This window comes from Phragmites australis, chromosome 1 (assembly GCF_958298935.1).
Source record: "Phragmites australis chromosome 1, lpPhrAust1.1, whole genome shotgun sequence".
Lineage (NCBI taxonomy): Eukaryota > Viridiplantae > Streptophyta > Magnoliopsida > Poales > Poaceae > Phragmites > Phragmites australis.
In genome coordinates this window covers 37,681,995-37,693,617 of record NC_084921.1, presented here as the reverse complement: position 1 = coordinate 37,693,617, position 11,623 = coordinate 37,681,995, and the positions used below count along the sequence as shown (strand labels likewise).

Here is an 11,623-nt window from a genome sequence, read left to right as displayed (position 1 = left end):
ACGTTCTTTTTTTAGATTATATGTATTCATCGAGCCGAGATCTATTCATGCAGGCAACCAATTATCCTAAGGTGACTGTTAGTGCCCTCGAAAAATGTTTGAGGAATGCAGCCTTGTGATAATGAATCTTGCAGTTTGGGATCGGTTCCCTCGTGTCATCACTGAGAGGCGACTCGGAGGCAACATTACCACTGCACCCTCATTTCCCGCCTCTCCCCTCCTCCTCCTCTCTCTTCTTTTCTCTTGCACTTCGGGATCGTGGTGGTGGTCGTGCTTCATCATGGCTTTGCCGGCGGGGATCCGGTTGTGCTTGGCCTCGATCTCACTTCTTCCACTGGTCTTGGTGGCCTCCATGGCCGGGTCCGTGGGGGGAGAGGGCGCCACAACAGTTAGGCCAAGAGACACTAGATGCGCGGTGGGCATGCGGGTAGACGACAGGCTCCTCTATGCGGTGATGGTGGTCGGCGGGCTGCCTCTTGGTGAGGGCCGGTTTTGCGTGCCTATGTGCCGTGGTGGCTGATGCCGTTCCTATGATAATGCTCGCCGCCGTGTGCTACCGTGCTGGTGGGGATGCTCCTCGTCTGTCGTGCTGCCTGTGTGGTGGTGGTAGTGCTTTTCGTGCTTGTGGTGCTTCTCGTGCTGGTGTGTGTGCTATGCCGTCGTGTGTTGCCGTGTACCGAGTTGCCATGGTGATGTGCTCACCGTGTGTCACGTTGCCGCGGAGGGGGAGCTCGCCGCCATGCTCATCGTGCAGGTCCCATCGGATGCCGCGCTGCTATGTGCTGTCGTGCGGCCGTGGGGCTACGATAGGACCGTGTGCTCATCGTGCAGGTCTGGGTGTTACGTTGCGCCGGTGCTCCGCAAGGTCGACCATCTCCACTCCTCTGTGCTCACCTCCTAGCCCTCATCGTTGTATGTGCTCCTTCCCTTGCTCGATCTATCTCCTCTCCGTTAAATTTGGCCTGCAGGGAGCTCACCGGTAAGGTGGTGCCTCATGGTCGCGTGCGTGTGAAAGGAGTGGCTGTTTTTTGTTGATCTGCCATGGGGTTATGCATGCGGATTCTTGGTTAGGGTGCACGGGCCATGGGCGAAATCCCTGCTCAGCTTCTTGCCGACGTCGACAATGGTGACACCTGAGGTACCACTCCTCTTTTTAGAGGCGTTGTCGTGTTGCCCCTCACCTCTAAGTTAGGGACTCTCCGGGTGTATGGACAAACGATGATGGTGCCTCCAAACGCTGTTTCCCTTATTGGAGGCGTTGCAATGGAGGTTCCTTCCTAGGTTTGAGTGGCTGCAGTCTTGGGCACAGACGTGGATCTTTCGGCGATGGTTTTAACCATACCGAACCTTCAGTACATTAAACATTCTCTTTCATCGAGTTGTTTGTCTCGTTGGTGTTGCTCTCTGTGTGGGGCTAGCCATGTAGTGGTGAAGTCGTAGCTGCTGTGTCGGGGTGAGAGAGCTTGACAACGATGACACGGTGTGCGTGTTTCCCCATGGTGGAGTCGGTGGATTGAGAGACATTGTGATTCGTCATAGGAAGTCGACGCTGCAGTCATACTTGTCAACGATAATCTACTATGCTTTTTTATCAGTTATAGTATTTAAGTGGCCGTTAATACATCCTATTTTAGACTTTTGTTTCGGTAAAATCATAACTTTTTCTTATATAATATAAAATCGGCAAAACTCGTACAGTACTTTCAGAAGAAAAAAAAGGCTTGCGATCTATTTAAACGGAAGTAGGCAGCCCTTCCTTGCATTCTTTCTCTCTCTTCACTCCACCTCACCAGTCACCACCATTGCCATCTAAGAATCCAAGAAGAGGGAGGAGACACAGAAAACCAGAGAAGAATGAGGCTTCGTGGAGCTCTTGCTCTGCTGGTGCTCCTGTGCATCCATGGAATCGAGGCCGGGGGAGACGGGTTTGTCAGGGTCCATGGCACCCGCTTCGTGCTGAACGGTAACCCGTTCTACGCCAACGGGTTCAACGCCTACTGGCTCATGCACTTCGGCGCCGACCCCGCCCAGAGGAGCAAGGTCACCTCGGCGCTGAGCCAGGCCGGCGGCTCCGGCCTCTCCGTGGCCAGGACGTGGGCCTTCAGCGACGGCGGCAGCAATGCGCTGCAGTACTATCCCGGCCACTACAACGAGAACACCTTCCAGGTCCTGCCTTAGCCGCATTTACATCTCACAAAAACTTAAATTTCTCTGTTTCTTGAGATGTTCTCCTGTTTTACTTTGTTTTGTGAGCTGATGCATTACTTTTTTTGTGCGTTCAGGGCTTGGATTTCGTGCTATCTGAGGCTAGGAAGCACGGGATTAAGGTGATACTTAGCCTTGTGAACAGTTATGAGAGCTTCGGAGGGAGGAAGCAGTATGTGGAGTGGGCAAGAGAGCAGGGGCAGTCCATTGGATCTGACGATGAGTTCTTCAGAAACCCTGTTGTCAAGGGCTTCTACAAGAACCATGTCAAGGTAAATGAGCAACAAATCATAGTATTTTTTTTCGCCGTTTTGTTAGTTGAGCTTTATTTCTAGCTAGGATCATTCTCTCTTTTCTTGTTGAAAACATGGCCCCTTGTTTCTCTTTGGCAAGATTTAGGACGATTACACCATCTGCTTATCCTGCTTTTTTAATTCGTGTTTCCTTCTAGTCTCATGCCTGTCTCTTCTGATTGTGTGGAGGGAAATGTGGAAGATTCAGCTCCAGATATAGACTATTCGGCAATCTTTATTAATTATTTTCATTGAAATATTTGCCTTATAATTATTGTGAAACAAAGATTCGTTCTTTTTTTGGGGTGAAGATATTAAAAACCGTAGAGGCTTGGCTTCACGAGAGAGATCATTTTCCTCGTTGTTTTGATCTGCGGGATTACTGCGGTAAAATATTCATCCTTGAGAAGAAATGAGCAAGGTGGCATGTTCGAGGTCACAATTTTTGTCAGGGAGTCATGCGTCTGCAGCATCTTTCTTACACGATAGCGTTAGAAAGATTACGCACGCTCCGATGCGCCTACTGTAAGCTGCTCACCGGCAGCAGTAACATCATTTTGGTCTGAATACTGAGTTATAGTGAATTTATTTTGGCTGAATACTGTGGTGCTGTCGGTGGAGAAGGGTTAACACTGTACACTGTTTGACTGCACTGAGAAACTACTGAGTAGTGTCATGTGATTCATGTCATATCACAATAGTTTTGCAGCTAGTGTTAGTAAATTCCTGAAAAACAGGCAGGAGAAAAGGAGGGGAAAAGGGACATAAAACGTTGCACACACTTGGGATCTTGTTGCTCTGCATCAGACAATCAGTCAAACAATACTTTTTTTTTTCTGATAGGACCAGATGCTTTAGTATCCCTACTGTTATGAATCTTTACTAGTAGTTCCAACACGCTTTCTCATAATTTTTCCTCATCTTTTGTGCGATCAAAGACCGTGCTGACGAGGGTGAACACGATCACGGGGGTGGCGTACAAGGACGACCCGACGATCATGGCGTGGGAGCTGATGAACGAGCCCCGGTGCCAATCCGACCTGTCCGGCAACACCATCCAGTCGTGGATCACGGAGATGGCGGCGCACGTGAAGTCCATCGACGGCAACCACCTGCTGGAGGCCGGCCTCGAGGGCTTCTACGGCGCGTCGTCGTCGTACCGTAGCTCCGTGAACCCGTCGGGGTACCAGGTCGGCACCGACTTCATCGCCAACAACCAGGTGCCCGGCATCGACTTCGCCACCGTGCACTCGTACCCGGACCAGTGGCTGCCCAGCTGGGACGACCAGTCGCAGCTGCGGTTCCTGGGCAGCTGGCTCGACGCGCACATCGCCGACGCGCAGGCCGTGCTGAGGAAGCCGCTGCTGGTGGCCGAGTTCGGCAAGTCGCAGAGGGACCCCGGGTACAGCGGCGCCCAGCGCGACGCGGTGTTCGGCACGGTGTACGCCAAGATCTACGACTCGGCGCGCGCCGGTGGCCCCGCGGCGGGCGGGCTGTTCTGGCAGCTCCTGGCGGAGGGGATGGACTCCTACGGGGACGGCTACGAGGTCGTCCTCGGGCGGGCGCCGTCCACCACCGGCGTCATCACGACGCAGAGCCGGAGGCTGCAGGTGCTCGCCAGGACGCTCGTGCGCGCGCGCAAGACCAAGCGCGCGCAGGGGAAGGGCGCCAAGGGCGGCAACGGAAGGTGATGGGCTAATAACTAATAAGGCGAAGATCAGTGTGTTTTGTAGCAAGAACACGTTTCTTCTTTTTTGTGCGTTTGTGTTACTTGTGTGGTGAGTGAGAGTGTGCTTAATCTCCTCGGGATGATTTGAAGATTCATCCGGGAGTGAAGGAGCTATATTTGGCATCCTCCTCCGTGTCTTAGAGGGCATGTTTTTAAGTGTTCTTTATGGATCACGAGAGGAGCGAAGTTGATGCAACAGCAAGGCTGTGGAAGAAGCAGCCAGTGCTAGTAAGTTTGTAACTGACCATTTATATGAATATGAAGGGATGTCTTGCTACTGAAGTATTATACTGATCATGATTTGCTTCATCTTTTGATCAACTACTACATTCTCCACCTTAGTTACCTCGTAGTCTCAGTCTTTGTCAACCGTCGTCTGGTTCCTTAATGACCATCAGAGAAAAGCACCGGTCCTACTATCTTCCCTACATTTGCTTGCGGCTTGCATCCTTATTACTAATTCCTGAAGCACGACGGCAGCGACAACCGACAAGCAAGAGGCCAGCGCAGGCACTACCACATCAACTAATTAGTTTGAAGCCCTGCCTTCATAAAAGTAGCCAAGTTGAAGCAGACAGGTTTATCATCTCAGATCACGCAAGCACTATTGAGCAGGTAAAGTATATACATACATGCTTGCAGGACATAAACCCGAGCTGACAAGCAGATGCTGCAGGGTACGCCCGATCACCATGGGGACCTCTGCGAAGCTAACCTTCAGGTTGCCATAGTCAAAGACGGTGTGGTAGACTCCCATAAACACATCTCCCAAGATCCTGAGGTAGAGAGTTCTCATTACCAGACTGAGGAACAACAACTTCAACTTTAACTTTGTTAGTATTTGAGGAAAACCTAATCAGTTAACACAGCAAAGATTGGAAGCAAATTTCATAAAGAATAAACTCGGAAACATCTTAGTTCTTGAAGTTTGAAAAAAGCCAAACAACTTTGCATTTGTTACATGCCAGGAACTTCTTACTGGCCTAGAAAGCACGGACATATTTCATCAATTGATTTGATTTAACGAAATAACGCAAAAACAAGCACACTCAATAATGACTCATGTATTTGTTTTGGACGAGAAAAGGTGAATAATTTACCAGAGAGGACCACGAGGAGGAGGAACGTCCATAGCTGTGAAACCACTGATGCACTGGGTAGCAGGTCCATCACCAACCTTCAGAATATACCGAAGAACAGAAAGGAAACGGAAAATCAAATCAGTTTTATGAAATAAAAAGAAAGTAGCAGAAGATATCAATTTGAATGAATGTGAATAGCATGATAAAATAGAGGGTTAAACCTTATATGAATCTTCACCAATTAGATTCATATAAAATATTGGAATGATGCTTAGATTTATATACTGCTATTATCTAGCACGCCTTTATGAGAACACATGATGAGAACTGATGTATTGAAACTTGCAGGACCTCCGATCCATGAAAAGAGTATATCTCTAGTGTTCTCATTAACTTAAAAGTAATATAAAAGCAAGATTGTATCATTCATTTAAGGAATGGATATCCAAGAGTTAGGTGTACGAAGATCTAGGATTTTAAATAAAAAAAATCGATACTTGGTAAGCTTGATACTAATCTGGATGCAGCTTCCACACAGAAAAACAAGCAAGGTAATAGCCATAGAGAAGAAGCAGTACTTGTTCTGGTTTGAGCACAAACTTTCTGTCCCCGATGGTGAAGGCAATGTCAGGCATGGATGCAAGGCTGCTGCAGTCCACAGATGATTCTCCCATAGGGCTAGGAAGTTGTTCACATAGCTGCAAAGTTCAACCAGTTTTGCAACATTTGTAAAAAATATCAAAGTACCGTTCTTGCATTGGTATTACAACCTAGGAAACTAACCTGATTAATGTACTGCAACACTAGATCCTGAGTTTGATTCTGTGCAAGTTGGTTCTGCATCCATACAACAGCCATCTCACAGGCATTGCACATAGCATTACTAAAGAGACAATTTGATTCCCCAGCTTCATCATTTACCACACTTCGAATACCAACACTGCCATTATTGCACACGAGGTATCCATTAAGACATCAGACAGACAATGTGAAAGGCTGAAAGCATAAAAATAGACGGAATACTAACTTCATGCAATTCACCCCTTTTATAATTAGGTAGCATTTTTTGTCAGCACTAGTAATAATAGCACATAGCAGCACTCACATTCAAGTAATCGCTATTTGCAGAATTGTGAAGTGAAATGATATATTTATAATAAATCCACAGCTCATACCTGACACCATGAGTTCCATCGAAAGTACATAGACCAACTGAAGAGCATATTTTTGCCGGTTGTGTCTGCACCGAGAGAAGAGAAAATTCGCCATTCTTTCCACATGTCTAATATACGGATAACAAAACTAGAACGCAACAAGTTTGAGGACTTCATGCTTTAGAAATGTGCAAACCTCTGCTAGAAGCTGATCTAGGATCTGTTGCCCATATTGAGAAACAACTTCCTTGCATTCTTGGCTGACTACCCCAGCAGCACCAATCTTTTCATTTATCTGAGTAATTATGGCCTGCACATCCATATGATTCACTAAGATATATAACGATTAAATTAAAAACGCAATACACTCACCAGGGTAGAAATATCAGTCATAAAAAAGATATTACGCATTAACTCATCAATATGACAATCTACCTATTGGGTACACATTAAGTTATACCTTTATCTGTTACAGTGCACATTTTATGTTCTAAAAAGTAAAACTTCAGCAGAAAGCATAGTGGCTGAATTGTTTGCAAATCACTTTGTCACTTTGGTTACTGGATAATAACAACAGAAATGTGAAATCTTATACATTTCCATAGGTATCAGGATTCAGGAAATAAAGCAATGACAACAGCCCCCAGGATTAGATGCAATACACCCATTTTCCTTGCTTGTGGACAAAACAAAAACAATGTTCACAACATACTGTGGGACCAGCAAGCAACGAAGTTCCAGAATCTGCTATTGCTGCGCAGTCAGCAGTACAGAAACCTAATAACACAGAGAGGCATTACAAAAATGAGCAGAACATTTTGCATTTAGATACAGGTATATTGGACTGAAAACAATGATAAACCAGTACCTGTGGACTTTCCTCCAATCAGGACATCACCCATATCAAACTGAAGGAAGTAAATGAGAGGTTGGATCAAAATGTTGTCAGCAAAAAGCATTTCCCTTTCTAGTTACCACTGCATTCATCTGAAATTTAATAATTACTCAACTAACTGAAAAGGGAGGTTAACCTGCCAGTATCCCTTCGTAGTGACAGGGACATATGTATGATTTCCCTTATGGTGACTAAGGATCAATTCCTCCAAACACAATTTCACCTCCCTGCCCTTCCTCAGCATGTCGGTTGAACCAGAATGAGAAAACAAGATCACCAACGAGACCTTGTTTAATCATATTGTACCTATAAATTTGTTTGCAGTAAATATGCTTATCTGCTACATATGAGAGATGTGCAAAATATACAAGACATTAGCAGAACTAGTCCAAAACAAAAATAAGGAGCCACACTATTTGGATCGAATTTCCATAAAGGAAACATAAAGGAATATTCATTTCAACTGTTGATATTACCAAACAGAAAGACATAAGGGAAACATTCAAGCCAGACTTGCTCACCAGACAGGTACAGCATTTCCAACTGAGATTTCCTTAAATCGAAGCCCAAGAATGCCGTCGAATTTTGCAACCATGAAAGTAATACTTGGCTCCCTCGTAGCTTCAATAAAACCCTAACAGAAAAACCCAATAAAACCAGCATATTCTTAAAAAAGGATGTACATGACCAGATAAGAGAAAACAAGTGCACACGTGTTGATAGGAATAAACCTGATTTTTCACAACTACATCACCAATTTTCACACTGTCCTGGCCAAAATAGCCAGAAATTGTACCAGTACCATAGTGTATTGAAGCCGGTTTTCCTGCAAAGGGGAGAAGTGATGAATTACAATCATGTTAACTAAACATCTTACTGCAGCTTAATAAACTAAAGGCATGTATTGTTGTTTATCCCATCAAGGATAACCGGAATAAACTTAAGTTCATGCCTACCCCGAAACGTTTTCCATGTTAAGTCTTGGATTCACAGAGTACACATCGCTGTCTGAATAATACCAATAATCTGAAAAAGGGTTGGCTAATAAGTGTTGAAAGAGTACTTTGGACTGCAAGCAGCATCATGTCAACATCACCCCGAATCCCCCAACCCAGGTGTAAGTGATGAGTGATGAGAACCCCCACCACACTAAAGAATATCTACCAAAGGTAATTATCTTCGTTCAGCAACCTATTAAAATAAGCATACATAATTTATGATATTTCATTCTTTTCAGATTTCCATATACCAGCAATTAAGTCTTAGTTGTGCATGAACATTACAATTTAGTAGCTTCCAAAAAAATATCTGTCGATATGCCCTTTAAAAAAATTATGTTCATGAATATCTGAATTAGTCATGCCAATTTAACTACTCAGTACAGCCACTAAAACTACATGAGGCATTGACAGATTATTGATTGATCACATCTAATAGAAATGAGCACGTACAACCAATTTCTTACAACTCAAGTACAACTCAGGATCAAATGGTTCAACACTTGGATGGTAGCATCAGATGGTTCAAATACATAAGCACTCGTGCGAGCGCAGCATTTCAAGTACATAATTGTACTCGAGTTGTACACAAATGGTTATACGTGAAGCATTTCCAATTAGAAATACAACACTGATCTCCAAAGTCCAAAACACAGTACACCATAAAACACTATCAAGCTTAAGAAGGGAAACAGGGAACTAGGAAGGCCGAAGTCACAAACCATTCTTCTTATAGGTGTTTGACTGGCCGGCCTTGTACCTCGCGTGGAAGTAGCAAGCGATCTGCAGCGAACACCAAAAGGGCACGCTCCAGTTCAGACATCAGAACCACACACAAGTACACTACTAAACAGTCGAAATCACAGAATCCAACACGATGCGCACCGACAAGTAGCACTTGGAGGAGGGCACCCAAAGGTTGGAGCTGCCCGTGTCGAAGATGACGGTGAACTTCTGCGGCGGCGTGCCGATGCCGACCTCCCCGTAGTACTGCGCGTTGAGGTAGTTCTTCAGCGCCACGATGTCGCCCTCCGCCTCGGCCTTAGCCTTCTTCGAGGCGGAGGCGGCGCTGCTGCTGCCGAGGAAGCCGCGGCGCCGCTCGCCGGCGAGGCGGCCTGTCAGGACAGCGGTGTGAGCATTGCCTAGGACGTCTGTTTGGTCATGTGTGGGCCCTTCTTGTCTGTGTATGTGCGAGTGGGACCCGGGTGTTAGTGATTGTGTGAAGGGCGCGCGTGTCCGGCGTTGACGTGTATATAAGCCACCCGGCGCTGCTGTTGGATCGACGATGAACCGGTGAAATACCAACTGAACTGGGCGTCATGTTGGCGTCCGGCCCACCTCTCATCTCTCACCTCTCTCTGCTCCAATTTGATTTACAGTTATAGTGATTTCGACAAGGCCTGTAACAAATAGTTATCAGAGCTTTTTCCACCACCCTTCCGCCAGTTCATCGAGCACACTGACGACTTTGAAGGGGAGTGACGCCAATCCCTACCTTAAGCCTTGCTACTCATTGCGTCAGCAACACCAAGCGGAGGCGATGGATTCGCAACTCGCTTAGCTCCTGAAGCATATGGAAGAGGATTGTGCGTGTCAGGAAGAGGATCGCGCGTGACAGGATGCAGATCGCGTTCGACATGAGGAGGACCGGGTGAAACAATGCGCCTACAACTAGCTGATCTAGGAGCGGATCAAAGTGATGCAGCACTCATTCGACACCTGGCGATCGGGACTTGAGACGCATGTTCGCGATCTCCATCAGGTGGTGGATGAATTGCGCACTCAAGTGAAGCAAATTGAAGAACATCCGATGCTGCTCATGTCTACTTCCGTGCCGTCAAATGGTGCTACGCCACTAGCATCCACTCGAGCGACATCTGTTGTGGGCACACAACCAGAGGAGGCATGTGCCGGGCTTGATGGCCACAACGAGTACCGCGACCACCGAAGATTGGCTCATGCTGGTGTTTCCAGCTTCATGCCACCTTCGGTCATAGGTGCGCATCACCATCTCAATCCCCAATTCTCTGACGCTTGCTTTGGTTCTGAACAAACGCTGGAATCCGATTTCTCTGGTTCGGCTATTCCTTCGATTTCTCTGATGGGGCAACCTTTCAAATTGGATTTCCCAGGATTCGATGGTACTCATCTGCAACTTTGGCGCACACGTTGTGAGGATTATTTTGAACTGTATGGAGCTCCTCGGGAGCAGTGGGTGCGTCTTGCATCCTATCATTTCTCTAGGATTGCTGTGGCATGGCTTCAATCGCAGTGTAGGACCGTGCAGTGGGATGAATTTTGCAGCAAGTTGTGCGATCGGTTTGGTCGCGAACAATATGAGGATCACATCTGCCAACTGTTCGACATTTGGCAAACTCACTCGGTGGCTGAATATGTGAGCAATTCGAACCCCTTATGCATCTCATTTTGACTCATAATCCTACATTTGATGTGGTTTTCTTCACAACTCGGTTTATTGATGGTCTTCGTGCTACTATTATGTTGCATCATCCCAAGGATCTCGATACTGTTGTGTATTTAGCCACTTTGCAGGAGAGTGTTATGCAGTCATATCGGCCACGGTATGACGGATTCAGTGGTCCACCTGTGTCGACAAAGCCAGTTCACCATCCTCCGGTGTTTCCTTCAGTGGCGACCCATCTACTAATGACATGCAATCCACTGATCGCTACAGTCTCGAGGGCGTTCGGGCTTCGAATCATCGCCCACCTGATGATCGCCTAACGGCATTACGAGCATATCATTGTGCCTATGGTCTCCGCTTTAAGTGTGGTGAGAAATGGAATTCACAACACCAATGTGCTGCTCAGGTTGATCTCCATGTTGTGGAGGAGCTGCTGGATCTGCTGCGTTGTTCTCCTGACCCGAGCTCTGAACTAGTGGACGATGACTCTGATGAAGATACTTTGGTGACAATTTCTAAGCTCGTTATCCATGGTTCTGAAGGCCCTCGCACTCTGCATCTTTGGGGTATGGTGGAGAACAAGGAGGCTCTGATTTTGGTTGATTCGGGTAGCTCGCACAACTTCATTAGTGTGCAGTTGGCATCTCAGCTTCAGCAACAGACAATTTCCATTCCTCCTAGCTCTGTTAAAATAGCTGATGGTTGTATTCTTACTTGCAATTCTCAGCTTTGTCAGTGTGCATGGTGGGGTAAGGGCAATTCTTTTACCACTGATTTCAGAATTTTAACTCTTGGCTGTTATGACATTGCTTTGGGTATGGAATGGCTTGAATGTCATGATC

General features: G+C 46.4%; 1 protein-coding gene and 1 pseudogene across 1 annotated transcript; one reads left to right on the top strand and one right to left on the bottom strand.

The window, feature by feature from the left end:
• The first annotated feature begins 1,753 nt into the window (after nt 1-1,753).
• LOC133917770 (mannan endo-1,4-beta-mannosidase 1-like) lies at nt 1,754-4,515 on the top strand. Its single transcript, XM_062361633.1, has 3 exons — nt 1,754-2,166; nt 2,283-2,477; nt 3,437-4,515. The coding sequence occupies exons 1-3, from the start codon at nt 1,855-1,857 to the stop codon at nt 4,187-4,189; spliced, it is 1,260 nt and encodes a 419-aa protein (XP_062217617.1). The 5' UTR covers nt 1,754-1,854; the 3' UTR covers nt 4,190-4,515.
• LOC133884552 (aspartic proteinase oryzasin-1-like) lies at nt 4,242-9,677 on the bottom strand (annotated as a pseudogene).
• Nucleotides 9,678-11,623: the final 1,946 nt, after the last annotated feature.